We start from the raw sequence: 17,037 nt of genomic DNA, 5'->3' as shown, positions 1-17,037 counted from the left end.
CAAACTTAAAATTCTTGACTCTCAATTATTTGTGGAAAGACTATCCATATCCCAGAGTAATAAAAATCTGCATCTTAATCTATGCTCTGCCATTTCCTACACGGCTTTGATCAAATTATTCAATCTTTATCAGGTTTACTCTTTTCATCTGAAAATTTTGTTTCCCATCTGAAAAAGAAAAAAAAAAGATAGGCAGAATATCCCAAATACGTAATAAAGTTAAAATGATTTAAGCAACAGTGTTCATTCAGAATATACACAGAGATCATCAGCAAAGTAGGATATTTTAGGAATGTGTGTCTGTGACTAAAGAGAATGCCCTCAAAATGTAACATCAAAAATCAATGGAGAATGGGCAGTTTATGCAACCAAATATTATTGGGGGAAATTAGCTAGCTTTTACAAAAAAAAAAAATTTAGATTACCATCACATTTCACACATTAAAATATATTTAAGATGAATTAGAGGGTAGGTTGAAAATAAAATTATTTTAAGAACTAGGAGAAAACATTTATGGTATTTATCTAATCCCTTTAAATGAGTGAATTTTATAATAATAAAAACAATGATAGAAATTCCAAAAGGAATAGTACTAGGATTATACACACAAAAATGTAAATAAATAAAATTAAAGAACAAAAGAATTGGGAGAATATGAGTACAACAAAAATAATGAAATACCAAGCTTCTTAATACATGAAAAACTTACAAATCTATATACCCAAGGATGTTCACTGTGGCATTGTCTCTAATGGCAAAGAATTGGAAGCAACCTGAAATCCAACCAGCATGGGAATGGTTAAATCAATTAAGGTATTTCCATACTATGAAATGTAGCAACTTTTAAAAAAGGATGAGGTATTTTTATATATACTGACTTGGAAAGATGCCCATGATATATAGTTAAGGGGGAAAAAGCAAATTGTAGCATATTATGTATTTTTATTTTATTCTTTTTAAAAAGAAAAATACACATGTATAAAGATGATAGATGATGATAGATAGATACATACATACATACATACATACATACATGCATACATACATACATACATACATAGGTAGATAGAAAGAAAGAAAGAAAGACAAACATCCAGAAAGAACATCCGTCTATCAATTATAGTCATCAATAATGAGTTTGACTAGAAAACAGGAGGGTTTTTTAACTTTTTTACTCTAGATATTCCTGTTAGGACCTTTTTTTTCCAAAGACTATGCATTAGTTTTGTCAAACAAGATAAGTAAAATGGATTAAGCTAACAAACAAAATTACATGCTCTTAATAAGAAAAGGAACAGGAGATACGAAGAGCTATTCGTGGAAGAGAATTTCGTTTTTTCTTTAACTTCACACGCATTTCCTAAATTCAAAGTTTCCTAAGTTCAAAGAATGACAGACCATTGAAAAATGCCTATCAATTGGCAACTATTTTAAAAGGAGTAGTACCAGATAATGATGATGTTAACAGGACTAGTAGGCCCTCACACATGTTATCATATTTTAAGAAAAGAAGAGCTGTAACTTAATCATCAAGTGTGAGTCCTCAAAGTGTGGTCCCTGGCAGAGCAGTATCATCATCTGGGAAATTGTAAGGAATGCAAATTCCCAAGTCCCTCCCCACACTTGGTGAATCAGAAATCTGGAGGTGGAGCTCAGCCATCTGTGTTTTAACATGGCTTCCAAATTAATCTCAAGAATGGCAAAGTTTGAGAACCACTGATCTAGTCGTTACATTTCCACTATTTTACTATAAGGCAAGGTTTCTCAACAGCAGGACTATTGATATTTTGGGCTGGAAAATTTTTTGTGATGAAGGGTTATTTTGTGCATTGTAGAATGTTTAGGAATATTCTTTGCCTCTACCCACTAGATGCCAGTAGCAACTCCCCACCCAGTCATGACAATCAAAAATGTCTTTAACATTGCCAAATGTTGGGGTGGGAATGGCGAGGGGTCAAAATTGGCCCTGGTTGGGAACCACTGCCTAAAGAAATACTCTAAAATGTGGAGGAAGAATACATGGAACCATGTTTTTATATATCCATTTCACTTATGCCAAGGAATCATAGGGTATATGGTACAACCATTCTGTCCCATATAAGGTGACAAGGAAATAATATGTATTACATATGTAAGATATGAAAATTGCTCATGATCTAAGTGAAAAATTCTGGGTACAAATTACATAAAAAGGATCTTCTCAAATACCTATGAAGATAAATTATTTATACTTCCTATCACCCAAATGTTGACAGTGTGACTCTCCTACTCAAAACACAAGCATGGATTCCCACACTCTTGGAATTAGATCCCAAACTTTTACCAAGGCCCATGAGACTCCAGCATCTCCTACCTCCTTTGCCTCACTCCCCAGTCTTCAGCCACACTATCCCTTTCTCTACTTGTAGAACCACCAAGCACAACCTCACTGAGGCTTTGTACCTACTATTCCCTACCTGGGATTCTCCCTCCCTTGTATGTGCAGCTAAGCAGGTCTCGGCTCAAATGTTCCTTCTTTCAAGGGTGCTCCCTAAGTACCCTGTCAACTACATGTCCCATTTCCCACTATCTCTGCTCATTAGAATTATAGGAGAGCTACATTATCTGCAGGCAGATGGCCTCACCCATACTAAGTAAACAAAAATCTCAGGACTTGAACTCTGAGTGGCTAGGATTTTTTAAAATGTTGCTGAGATCAGTGGAAGAACTACTTCTCAGTTTTTCTTATACTTCAGTGGCTAAAATCACATCATATATTAATTGGTGTATTATGTTGTCTGGTTCTTCCACTAAATTAAGCTTCATATGGGCAAAGATTTTATCTATTTTACTCATTGCACTATCCCTGACATCCAAAACAATGTCTGATACCTAGTAGTATTCTCAATAGATACCTACTAGGCACTCAATAGATTTTTATGAATGAATAATAGTTACATTGAGTTACTGCTTATGGTTTCTGGTGGGTTTTTTTCTTTATTATACTTTTCTAAATTTTTCAAATTCTAATAGAATATGTTACTTTATAATCAGAAAAAAATAAATTAAATCCGCCATTGAAAATTGTGATAGATTTGCAGCACAGTGGTGAGCACGTGACAGATATTTAACAAATGATAATTATCATTAGTGTTCCTTTTGGATATGATCTATTATGCAAGGGCTTTGTCTATAATATCCCATTTTATCTATGGCATTGTTACCTTCTAGAATACATATTCCCCTAGAAATAAGTCATTTTGAAGCCCATGGGCTATTCATTTTTTTTTTTTTTTTTTTTTACTTTATCAAGTCCCCCTATCTTGTTAGATGATCAGAATATTGCTTTAAACATACTTTAGATCTTTATCTAGAAAATCTAGGGGGAAAAATGTATCTAAAAGATACTTTGAGAATTCCCTATAATGTCCAATCAATGAGTATGAAACAAGTAACTAATTGAAAGTATTTCAATCTTCTGTGCTGAAGTCAGTGTAAAAAGAAATTTACTAATTGCAAAGAGTAAGGCCATGTCAACTATGAATATGGAACTGCTATATAAATCTCCTTTTCCATAAAGTGCTTTGAAAGAATTATATGCACACGGTTTTGTTTGTTTCTTCATGCACATGGTTTTAAAGTTTATTTAAAAGCAAAAATGTCAGAATATAGCCATGATTCCCATTTAGAAGGTGGTGGTTAACTTGCTTTGGAAAATAATAATATAATATTTAAATACAAAATTGAAGATTTTATAATTAGTTTAAACCAATTGATTTGTAACTTAACATACTAAAAATGGCTGAATTACCAGTGAATGACCATGTCAACACACATTAGCGTTAAATACAAAAACATTTGTGGAAGTTCTTCTGCTTTTGCAATATTTGAAATTTTTTTTTCTAACATACAGCCATGATTGTGAGGGAGAAGATTGAATTCCTTCCTAGTCCCCAGTCATATAAGGGAAAGAAAAAAAAAAAAGACCATTGTAAACAGCAGCATACTTTGTGCAAATTGAGGGTAGGAAAGCTATGGTTAGCAAGGATCCCCTCAAAATAGTTGTAGCACATAGGAATCATAAGTCAAGCACATTGAAAATTTATTCTATTTTTAACAGCTTCTCTTCACTTAAGTGGTCAAAGTCACAAGTAACATTTCGCCGTCAGAGCCTAAGCTGTATTCTGTAAGACAGGTGTGAGCTGATGGCAAGAAAACATTGACCACCACAATTTCCCCATTCAAGTTAAACCAACCTAAAGTTATGTGTGTTGGAAAATAACAGTATTCCAGAGATAGGGAAAGGAGCACTTCTAATACACCTCCAATAACTTGAGAGTTGTCCTGCAGGCAATGATGTGGCTTTCAACTTCCTTTGCAAGTCACTATGGTAACAGCAAAGCACCACATTAAGAGAACGTTTGCATCTGTATATTTGTTTGGAGGTGAACTATTATTAAATGCTTTGGTCTTCTTAATTCAGCATTAATTTTGAGTTTCATAGTAAAGTTCCCTTTCAGTCTGAGTCATTTGGTTGTGATTGAAAGCAACTAAGAAATTTCTTCAGGTTAGCAATTCAGCTCACTTTTGGAAAAAACTTACCCAGCAGAAGGCTGCAAGGGTTTTTTTGTCTGGGGTCCAACATCTGTAGCACTGGATCATAGATTATTTCTAAAATAATCTTAAATTGATGGATCATTGCTCTTTCCATTTGGACCCAACAAAAAAAGTAGCTCTGGCATTTCCTCTCCTTTTTGTTCTGTAAACTGTATATCACTTTTTCAGCTCTGGCCAGAAAATGAATTCTTACCCATTTCGAGATTTTATAAACTTGAATTTTACTTAACAGCATTAGACTTGCTTTTACAGTGAATGTATATCAAGTGCTATTTCATGAACAAATTTTAAAAATCCTAATTATTTTTGTCAGGCTATTTTAAACTAAGCAGTATTAATAAGTAGCCATTTTCAAAAGAGTGCAGTGTGAGGTCTTTTTCCTTTTAGTCAAGCATTCAGTCACTAGACTTTGAGCTCTTCATGTTGCTTAGAATCTCTGTGGTAAGGATTTCTAGGAATAAATTAATGGTGAGTAAACAACCATGCAGAGGAATTCCCAAATATTGTTATAAGATCTGAATGTTTTCTCACCTCCTTACCCATCCATCAATTCACTGTACATTAATCTTTCAACCATGTCTTTGCTCTCACCTTTCTCATTCAGATGTGTTCTTTTGCCTTTTGGTCTTTGTTTTGCCATAGAAGGGGAGTTTCTTTCATTTTGTTGCTGAAAACAGGTTAAATCGTAGCTCAAAATTTACAACACTGAGGAGAGGAGTCAAGATGGCGGAGAAGTAGCAGGCTGAGACTACTTCAGGTAGCGGGAGATCAGCTAGATAGCTTATCTAAAGATTGCAAACACCTACAAATCAAACGGGAGATCGAAGAGAAGAAGAACAGCAACTCTAGAAACAGAAAATCAACCACTTTCTGAAAGGTAGGACAGGCGGAGAAGTGAATCCAAAGCGACGGGAAGATAGACCGCGGGGGGAGGGGCCGGCTCCCGGCAAGCGGCGGAGCAACGGAGCACAAAATCGGGACTTTTAAAAGTCTGTTCCGCTGAGGCACATCGCTCCAGAGGCTTAACCAGGGTGAAGCTCGCACAGGGTCAGTGTGGCCTCAGGTCCCGCAGGGTCACAGAAGGATCGGGGGTGTCTGAGTGTCGCAGAGCTTACAGGTATTAGAATGGGGAAGCCAGCTACAGAGACAGAGCCGAGGAGTGAGCTCTAAACTCGGGGTTACCTTGAACCGGTCGCAGGCTCGGTCAGCTCGGAGCGCGGCCGGAGGCCAGGGTGACGGGAGTAATTGGGCGCTGTTCTCTGAGGGCGCACTGAGGAGTGGGGCCCCGGGCTCTCGGCTCCTCCGGGCCGGAGACTGGGAGGCCACCATCTTCATTCCCGTCCTCCAGAACTCTACGGAAAGCGCTCAGGGAACAAAAGCTCCCGAAAGCAAACCCGAGCAGATTACTCAGCCTGGCCCCTGGTAAGGGTGGTGCAACTCCGCCGGGGGCAAAGACACTTGAGAATCACTACAACAGGCCCCTCCCCCAGAAGAGCAACAAGAAACCCAGCCAGGACCAAGTTCACCTACGAAGGAGTGCAGTTTCAATACCAAGGAGAGCAGCAGAATTCCAGAGGAAGAGAAAGCAAAGCCGGAGCTCATGGCTTTCTCCCCATGATTCTTTAGCCTTGCAGTTAATTATTTTTTTCCTTTTTCAATTTTTTTCCTCTTCTTCTGCTAAATTTTTTAAACTTTTACCCTTTTCTTTTTTAACGTTTTTTAACTAGTTTATCTAATATATTTTTCCTTTTTATATTTTTTCTTTATTCATTTTCTTCTTTTGTTTCATTTTTTTTTTCTTTCTGAACCTCTTTTTATCCCCTTTCTCCCCCCTCACGATTTGAGATCCCTTCTGATTTGGTTAAAGCATATTTTCCTGGGGTTGTTGCCATCCTTCCAGTATTTTACTCGCTCCTTCATATACTCTTATCTGGACAAAATGACAAGGCGGAAAAATTCACCACAAAAAAAAGAACAAGAGGCAGTACCAAAGGCTAGGGACCTAATCAATACAGACATTGGTAATATGTCAGATCAAGAGTTCAGAATGACAATTCTCAAGGTTCTAGCCGGGCTCGAAAAAGGCATGGAAGATATTAGAGAAACCCTCTCGGGAGATATAAAAGCCCTTTCTGGAGAAATAAAAGAACTAAAATCTAACCAAGTTGAAATCAAAAAAGCTATTAATGAGGTGCAATCAAAAATGGAGGCTCTCACTGCTTAGGATAAATGAGGCAGAAGAAAGAATTAGCGATATAAAAGACCAAATGACAGAGAATAAAGAAGCTGAGCAAAAGAGGGACAAACAGCTACTGGACCACGAGGGGAGAATTCGAGAGATAAGTGACACCATAAGATGAAACAACATTAGAATAATTGGGATTCCAGAAGAAGAGGAAACAGAGAGGGTAGCAGAAGGTATATTGGAGAGAATTATTGGAGAGAATTTCCCCAATATGGCAAAGGGAACAAGCATCAAAATCCAGGAGGTTCAGAGAACCCCCCTCAAAATCAATAAGAATAGGTCCACACCCCGTCACCTAATAGTCAAATTTACAAGTCTTAGTGACAAAGAGAAGATCCTGAAAGCAGCCCGGGAAAAGAAGTCTGTAACGTACAATGGTAAAAATGTTAGATTGGCAGCAGACTTATCCACAGAGACCTGGAAGGCCAGAAAGAGCTGGCATGATATATTCAGAGCACTAAACAAGAAAAACATGCAGCCAAGAATACTATATCCAGCTAGGCTATCATTGAAAATAGAAGGAGAGATTAAAAGCTTCCAGGACAAACAAAAACTGAAAGAATTTGCAAACACCAAACCAGCTCTACAGGAAATATTGAAAGGGGTCCTCTAAGCAAAGAGAGACCCTAAAAGTAGTAGATCAGAATGGAACAGAGACAATATACAATAACAGTCACCTTACAGGCAATACAATGGCACTAAATTCATATCTCTCAATAGTTACCCTGAATGTTAATGGGCTAAATGCCCCAATCAAAAGACACAGGGTATCAGAATGGATAAAAAAACAAAACCCATCTATATGTTGCCTACAAGAAACTCATCTTAAACCCGAAGACACCTCCAGATTTAAAGTGAGGGAGTGGAAAAGAATTTACCATGCTAATGGACATCAGAAGAAAGCAGGAGTGGCAATCCTTATATCAGATCAATTAGATTTTAGGCCAAAGACTATAACAAGAGATGAGGAAGGACACTATATCATACTCAAAGGATCTGTCCAACAAGAAGATCTAACAATTTTAAATATCTATGCCCCTAACGTGGGAGCAGCCAACTATATAAACCAATTAATAACAAAATCAAAGAAACACATCGACAATGATACAATAATAGTAGGGGACTTAAACACTCCCCTCACTGGAATGGACAGATCATCCAAGCAAAAGATCAACAAGGAAATCAAGGCCTTAAATGACACACTGGACCAGATGGACATCACAGATATATTCAGAACATTTCATCCCAAAGCAACAGAATACACATTCTTCTAGTGCACATGGAACATTCTCCAGAATAGATCACATCCTTGGTCCTAAATCAGGTCTCAACCGGTATCAAAAGATTGGGATCATTCCCTGCATATTTTCAGACCACAATGCTCTGAAGCTAGAACTCAATCACAAGAGGAAATTTGGAAAGAACCCAAATACATGGAGACTAAACAGCATCCTTCTAAAGAATGAATGGGTCAACCAGGAAATTAAAGAAGAGTTGAAAAAATTCATGGAAACAAATGATAATGAAAACACAACGGTTCAAAATCTGTGGGACACAACAAAGGCAGTCCTGAGAGGAAAATATATAGCGGTACAAGCCTTTCTCAAGAAACAAGAAAGGTCTCAGGTACACAACCTAACCCTACACCTAAAAGAGCTAGAGAAAGAACAAGAAAGAAACCCTAAACCCAGCAGGAGAAGAGAAATCATAAAGATCAGAGCAGAAATCAATGAAATAGAAACCAAAAAAACAATAGGACAAATCAACAAAACTAGGAGCTGGTTCTTTGAAAGAATTAATAAGATCGATAAACCCCTGGCCAGACTTATCAAAAAGAAAAGAGAAAGGACCCAAATAAATAAAATCATGAATGAAAGAGGAGAGATCACAGCGAACACCAAAGAAATACAGACAATTATAAGAACATACTATGAGCAACTCTACGCCAACAAATTTGACAATCTGGAAGAAATGGATGCATTCCTAGAGACATACAAACTACCACAACTGAACCAGGAAGAAACAGAAAGCCTGAACAGACCCATAACCAGTAAGGAGATTGAAACAGTCATCAAAAATCTCCAAACAAACAAAAGCCCAGGGCCAGATGGCTTCCCGGGGGAATTCTACCAAACATTTAAAGAAGAACTAATTCCTATTCTCCTCAAACTGTTCCAAAAAATAGAAATGGAAGGAAAACTTCCAAACTCATTTTATGAGGCCAGCATCACCTTGATCCCCAAACCAGACAAGGATCCCATCAAAAAAGAGAACTACACACCAATATCCTTGATGAACACAGATGCAAAAATTCTCGCCAAAATACTAGCCAATAGGATTCAACAGTACATTAAAAAGATTATTCACCACGACCAAGTGGGATTTATTCCAGGGCTCCAAGGTTGGTTCAACATCTGCAAATCAATCAATGTGATACAACACATTAATAAAAGAAAGAACAAGAACCATATGATACTCTCCATAGATGCTGAAAAAGCATTTGACAAAGTACAGCATCCCTTCCTGATCAAAACTCTTCAAAGTGTAGGGATAGAGGGCACATACCTCAATATTATCAAAGCCATCTATGAAAAACCCACCGCAAATATCATTCTCAATGGAGAAAAACTGAAAGCTTTTCCGCTAAGGTCAGGAACACGGCAGGGATGTCCGTTATCACCACTGCTATTCAACATAGTACTAGAAGTCCTAGCCTCAGCAATCAGACAACAAAAGGAAATTAAAGGCATCCAAATTGGCAAAGAAGAAGTCAAACTATCACTCTTCGCAGATGATATGATACTATATGTGGAAAACCCAAAAGACTCCACTCCAAAACTGCTAGAACTTGTACAGGAATTCAGTAAAGTGTCAGGATATAAAATCAATGCACAGAAATCAGTTGCATTTCTCTACACCAACAACAAGACAGAAGAAAGAGAAATTAAGGAGTCAATCCCATTTACAATTGCACCCAAAACTATAAGATACCTAGGAATAAACCTAACCAAAGAGGCTAAGAATCTATACACAGAAAACTATAAAGTACTCATGAAAGAAATTGAGGAAGACACAAAGAAATGGAAAAATGTTCCATGCTCCTGGATTGGAAGAATAAATATTGTGAAAATGTCTATGCTACCTGAAGCAATCTACACATTTAATGCAATTTCTATCAAAGTACCATCCATTTTTTTCAAAGAAATGGAACAAATAATACTAAAATTTATATGGAACCAGAAAAGACCTCGAATAGCCAAAGGAATATTGAAAAAGAAAGCCAAAGTTGGTGGCATCACAATTCCGGACTTCAAGCTCTATTACAAAGCTGTCATCATCAAGACAGCATGGTACTGGCACAAAAACAGACACATAGATCAATGGAACAGAATAGAGAGCCCAGAAATAGACCCTCAACTCTATGGTCAACTAATCTTTGACAAAGCAGGAAAGAATGTCCAATGGATCAAAGACAGCCTCTTCAATAAATGGTGTTGGGAAAATTGGACAGCCACATGCAGAAAAATGAAATTGGACCATTTCCTTACACCACACATGAAAATAGACTCAAAATGGATGAAGGACCTCAATGTGAGAAAGGAATCCATCAAAATCCTCGAGGAGAACACAGGCAGCAACCTCTTCGACCTCAGCCGTAGCAACATCTTCCTAGGAACATCGCCAAAGGCAAGGGAAGCAAGGGCAACAATGAACTATTGGGATTTTATCAAGATCAAAAGCTTTTGCACAGCAAAGGAAACAGTTAACAAAACCAAAAAACAACTGACAGAATGGGAGAAGATATTTGCAAATGACATATCGGATAAAGGGCTAGTGTCCAAAATCTATAAAGAACTTAGCAAACTCAACACCCAAAGAACAAATAATCCAATCAAGAAATGGGCAGAGGACATGAACAGACATTTCTGCAAAGAGGACATCCAGATGGCCAACAGACACATGAAAAAATGCTCCATATCACTCGGCATCAGGGAAATACAAATCAAAACCACAATGAGATATCACCTCACACCAGTCAGAATGGCTAAAATGAACAAGTCAGGAAATGACAGATGCTGGCGAGGATGCGGAGAAAGGGGAACCCTCCTACACTGTTGGTGGGAAAGCAAGCTGGTGCAACCACTCTGGAAAACAGCATGGAGGTTCCTCAAAATGTTGAAAATAGAACTACCCTATGACCCAGCAATTGCACTGCTGGGTATTTATCCTAAAGATACAAACGTAGTGATTCGAAGGGGCACGTGCACCCGAATGTTTATAGCAGCAATGTCTACAATAGCCAAACTATGGAAAGAACTTAGATGTCCATCAACAGATGAATGGATAAAGAAGAGGTGGTATATATACTCAATGGAATACTATGCAGCCATCAAAAGAAATGAAATCTTGCCATTCGCAACGACGTGGATAGAACTAGAGGGTATCATGCTTAGCGAAATAAGTCAATCGGAGAAAGACAACTATCATATGATCTCCCTGATATTAGGGAGAGAAGATGCAACATGGGGGGTTAAGGGGTAGGAGAAGAGTAAATGAAACAAGATGGGATTGGGAGGGAGACAAACCATAAGTGACTCTTAATCTCACAAAACAAACTGAGGGTTGATGGGGGGAGGGGGGTTGAGAGAGGGGGGGTAGGGTTATGGACATTGGGGAGGGTATGTGCTATGGTGAGTGCTCTGAAATGTGTAAACCTGGCGATTCACAGACCTGTACCCCTGGGGATAAAAATATATGTTTAAAAAATAATAATAAAATTTAAATTAAAAAAAAATTTACAACACTGTCATGGAGTTTAAGGCCTAATGAAATCTAAGCCCTACCAGAGGGGTGGAACTTTCCAGAAATGACCACAATCTGACCTCTTTGAGTTAGCGTCTACAGAGTTCCAAAGCCAGGTGGCATGGGAGGGTAAAATCCATCATATTTTCAAACTTACATGGTAGGCCTTTAGCCGAGCAAGCTAGACCAGCATTTCCTAACACATGCTTCTCGGGAAAGAGAGAAACTATGGAATCCAAGTCAGCTAGAGAAGACATGAGTCAAACAAAGATGGGCAGGGATATTTTTTCTTCAGGACTTTTCAGAGGCTTTATTATGCTACTGTGTATTGTGAATTTCCAAGAAAAAGAAAAAATGGCATACAATTTTCTCCAAAACTCATTTTACTCTGCAATGACTATCTTTGCAAATCATATCACAGAAAGGGGGTTTTGCAGAATTCAATTTAGTGAAAGATATCGTCAGATCCATAGTGAAAATCTACATGGTTACTGAGTCAGATCCTCTCTTCCAAAAATACAACTTAACTGCATTTTAAGCTACTAGAAGTATAACTTAGTTGTTTTTGAGAGTTTTCCATCTTTGGTACTAGACTGGATTTTTTTTTCTTCCATGCATGGCTTTTCTTTTCTTCACTAGCCTATCGTTCTCCTCTACATGTGTTTACTAGCTCAAATCTTTAGAAATAATGGCACTTTCAATATCCAGCTGGTCCCCACAGTGAGAGTGAGATTTTTGATACCCTTTGATTTGAAGTTAAAAACAAAACAAACCAACCAAACAAAAAAAACCTCTGAGATTTAAATAATTTTTCAGGAAAGTATTCTAACTGTATTTTGAAATTGTGGTTGATTCCCTATGCGGTCCTAAACCAACCATTCAACTATTTAACAGTTTATTGAGGTAGAGAATAGGTAAGTTCACATTTCAATAAGGAAGTTTGTAACGCCAGTTTGGACTTCTTCGTTAGCCACTACTAGAAAGGAATCTAACCTAACTTAAACCTTGATATGAGAATATTTCTGCCTATTTACATGAATCATATAATTTGGTAGATGGTGATTTCTACCCCAAATTTGTCTTCATTCTCAGCATCTTTTCTAACCGAAAAGTTGTTCAATATTTCAACGTACCAACTACTGGTTGGTTGATATTCAGAAAAATAATTGCCAATGAAATATATATATGTGTGTATATATATACATATGTGTGTATATATGTATATATGCACACACACAAGCACACATTCTTTAACAGTAAATCAGAAAGCATGTATTCTATTTAATACACTTCCACATTGTCTTATTAACTTACTTTCTTGACTACATTTGATTTTTCTGAAAGTTGTTACAAGTAACTCGATTTCCCAAAATTAGGAAAAAATTCCAAGCTGTTAAGGAAATTTAACCTGCGGTAATATAAATATTACAAGAATACAAAAAACTATGTGTTGTTTAGTAAAATCTACTGATAACAAGATTATTTTAAAGCACTCATAAGTTAAAGCTAGTTTTATTAAAATCAAGTAGAAAATGTGCAGAGAAATGGACAGAAAGGATGCAGGTTTGAGATGGAATGAATGCTCCACATTCACACATGCATAAAAGCACAAAATGAACATTTGTCCACAGGAAATTTAGGAAACTGATGCATTGGCAGAAATTCATTACAAGAGTCCTCTTGCATAACCCACTGGCTAAGATAGAGAACTCTTTCCCTGAGGTAGATTCTGACAGGCAGTTCTAGCCTCCTACTCTCCATTCTATTTAAACTCAGTCTTGGTGTTCTCCTGTAGATTTGGTCCTACTGTGGATTCAAAGACCAGGCCTTTGGCTGAGCAGGAAAAATATGAAGAACTCGGGAAAAACTGAAAATGAGTGTAACCCCACTTCAGCTTTCTTTCGCCTCCCTCGTGGCCTGTGGCCTATATGCTCTAACTTTCTGGGATGCCCTGAAAAGCTGAGTGCCTCTTCCCCTCACCCAAGCTCCTCCACAAGCAGACCTCTCCCAGCATCTACCCTGGTACCCTCCTGACAGCCCCCAGGGCGCTCTCTCCAACAGACTGCTCTTGGGTCTCCCTTGATTTTTAGCCTCACCTGTGTGAGTTTGATACAATTCTGTCTCCCAACTATGCCAAACTTCACTGTTCCTGCTACTAACTGAAATTACAGCTGTTACTGAATAGGAGAATACATCTTCAATCCTCAATTAATCTTCACATTGTCACTTTCCCTTTCAGTCTCCCTGGACTCTGGTCCTAATCTTCCTCTACCCTATTGGCCAAGATGCCTTACATCAGTGATTAACCTTCATTCTTTCATACTTTCTTGTTTCTGTTTCTACCTTCTCCATGTCCTGCACTGTGCTACAAAAATCTTACCAAGTTAGATCTTTGCTAGCTCTGGATAAAGTTGTTAAGGCGACTTTTACCTAATAGGTACTCTATTGATCAGTTTCATTTTCCTTCCATATTTGCCTTTAACGAGTTTTTTCTTTTTTTTTAATCGTGATGGAGTCAATGAATGAGTATCATAAAAAGGTCTTATTTTAAAATCAAAGGAGAAAAATGTTTTACCTTCACAATAAATCTTACTAATGACTTGTATAATAAGAAGCTCTGGGAAAGGCACAAGAGAGATCTTAAATTGAGGTAAACAGGTGTAGTAAAGTGAAGCAAAGGCTCACTCACTCAGTTTGTCCCCACTCCAGGTTAAGAGAAAGTTTAAATCATTCTATAGGCTTTTGGTAAATGCAATAGCAAAGCAACAGAGTTTCTTATATTCCAAAGGAAACTTTAAGCTCAAAGTCTCTGATAACTCATTGACACTCTAAAATATGAGAACCCCTTCCAGAATGTAGCCAAGTCAACCACGCTCATAGGCACAAATGCTCTCCTTATAAAGCAGAAAAAAGTGAAAAATGGAGGCAGGATATCTTGAATATTCAGTCTAAATTTGAAAGATATTTTGCACACAATAATCTATTAGAATCAGGCTGTTAATCACAATTCTGCAATAAGGTATACAAATTCAGGCCTTCTATAGAAGGATTTTATAATCTGAAGGAAGGTGGCAGAATCAAAAACCAGCCTGGTAAGTAAGGATAGGAGTCCTAACACACACACACACACCACAGCAATGATGTTTCCAAAGGCGCTGGAATCAGACTCCGTGGGTTTATACCTCAGCTCTGTGTGACAGCAGGCACTTCACCTTTCTCAGCCTCAGGCTTCTCACCTGTAAAATGGGCTGAATAACAAAAGCCACCTTGTGGGATTATTATGGGGATTAAATGAGATAATACCATGGCTTAGAACAACACTTGTTTTTTTGTTTGTTTTTTGTTTTCTTTGTTTTGTGTGTGTGTGTGTGTTTTAGTGATTATGTCAAGGGCATTTGCTGGCCATGAACTTGTGCTTTGGAGGGTCATAAACCAACAGCTTTGGTCCTTCTCATTCTCATTCAAGAGAGAGAAGTCATGGCTTCTTGGTCTCAGAAGTGGTCCTTCAGAGATCTGGGTTCATGAAGAGATGGAAATAAAGCAAGTCTTCCTGCCCTTCTGTTAGAGGATCAAACAAAGGGTCCTCCTCTCAAGTCCAGCATTCCAATGTTCCACAGTAGGCTCCGAGATGGAGACCCCATGGCCTTGCAATAAATTTCATTTGCCTCACTATTATTCTCTACACTCATAGTTCCCTTGGGTCTGGATGTCTGGTGGAATGCAGAATTTAGAATTCTTAGCACCCTGTTCTTCCATATGCTAACCCTATTTCCTTAACATGGCTAAAACCTTGCCTTCCTAATGAAGTATAAAATGAAGTAGGCTTCAATGGTAAGAATAAGCATCATTGTTTAAAAGTCTCAATATCTAGGATGGGACTTTACCTTCCTTTTAAGAATCCTGTATGGAAGCAAGCAAGGCATAACCATTGATAAAACATCCTAATGTCTCATTGGTATTCCAACTCCCCAGATAGTCCTCACACAAGCAAACATGTCTTTGATTCCAATGGGACCATTTTCCTGTGCAAATTCTATAGGATGCCAATATTTTATTGAGGCGTGAGCTAAAAGGGATGTCCAAAATGAATGGAGACACTTAGAATTTTGCCATACACCTAAATATCTCAGAACCTACCCTCTGTCCAAAACATCATACAGTTAGCATTGGTCAGAAACACTTTTCTCATTCCAATCACTAAAAACTTATTAATTTGGGGGGCCTATGTCAACTTTTTTCCTTAACTATGCATATATTATTCTATTTACTGTGTTTGGATTCTTATATATTCTAGGCATGTCTCATCTATTTCTTCCATTGATTATAAATATTTTCAAAGGCCGAATCTTGCTAACTCTCTACAGTAATTTTTGTTGTTTATTTATTCTTTCATTCCATATTTATTGAGCATTCACAATGTCCAGGTACTATGGGGATAAAAAGTTGGACAAGGTAATGAATCCTTCTCCCCAGAGTCATAGGTTCTATTTTCATACAATGAAGCATAAATAGGTTTAAAAATGTCATGGCAAAGTTGCTGTTTTTCTAGAACTAGAAAAATGTTTCGCCTGTGTTGCATTCTCTGTTTTGCCAAAGCCAATCATTGCCCTTATTTCCTTTCCTGGAATTGAAATTGAAAAAAGAAGAAGAATTCAAGAACACAGAATTTTATCAATCAAAATTAGCCACAATTTTACTTCAAACTCATAGAATCTTCTCTTTTCATCCCCCTCTCCAGGATTGTGGCCAAAGCCTCCAAGAACCTCATGTCTACTCAAAGTCTAGGAATTGTATTTGGACCCACCCTTCTGAGAGCTGAAGATGAAATGGGGAACATGGCAATACATATGGTATACCAAAACCAGATAGCTGAGCTCATGCTAACTGAGTACAATAAGATCTTCGGCTCAGAGGAAGACTGACAGACAAGACAAGTGACTGAATATGTTCACATCTGTCTTGATGCCTAATATTTTTACATTTCTGTAAACATATTTCTGAAATATTTTTTTCCTTTCAAGCGACAGATGCCTCATTTTGTGAAAACTTAATGATAATTTTGTGTTTAAGTTCCAAACATTTGAATAAAATAGTTGACAATATTTGCCTATATGTGTTCTACATTAACCCCTTCATTGCTGTTCCTTCTAGCACTTCCAGGCATTCACTGTGCATGCTCCACACTATAAAATAATGTGCTGAGCACAGCACATACCCAAAAAACAGCTTTAAAACTGCTCCCAGGCATTAGATGTGTAATTGCGTGAGTGTGAGTTTTGTCAGTATGGGTATGTGTGCACACAGGTGAGCCTGCTCCCTACCCTGGCTGGCTGCCTCAGGCATATGCCTGTACTCCTACTTGCACAGGAGTAGAAACAAAAGGAGAAAGAAG

General features: G+C 37.7%; 1 protein-coding gene across 1 annotated transcript in view; it reads left to right on the top strand.

Annotated features, from left to right (window-relative positions):
- LOC111143410 (Rho GTPase activating protein 15) overlaps positions 1-16,757 on the top strand; it is a 607,442-nt gene extending 590,685 nt beyond the window's left edge. The window contains exon 14 of the mRNA XM_022497494.1: positions 16,384-16,757. Within this exon, the coding sequence (XP_022353202.1) occupies positions 16,384-16,567 (184 nt within the window). The 3' untranslated portion in view covers positions 16,568-16,757. The remainder of the gene's footprint in view (positions 1-16,383) is intronic.
- The last annotated feature ends 280 nt before the right edge of the window (positions 16,758-17,037 follow it).

Source organism: Enhydra lutris, unplaced genomic scaffold (genome assembly GCF_002288905.1).
Source record: "Enhydra lutris kenyoni isolate GAN:26980312 unplaced genomic scaffold, ASM228890v2 scaffoldscaffold1, whole genome shotgun sequence".
In the NCBI taxonomy this organism is placed as follows: domain Eukaryota; kingdom Metazoa; phylum Chordata; class Mammalia; order Carnivora; family Mustelidae; genus Enhydra; species Enhydra lutris.
The sequence above is the reverse complement of the archived record's forward strand: the minus strand, read 5'-3'. Positions and strand labels throughout refer to the sequence as shown.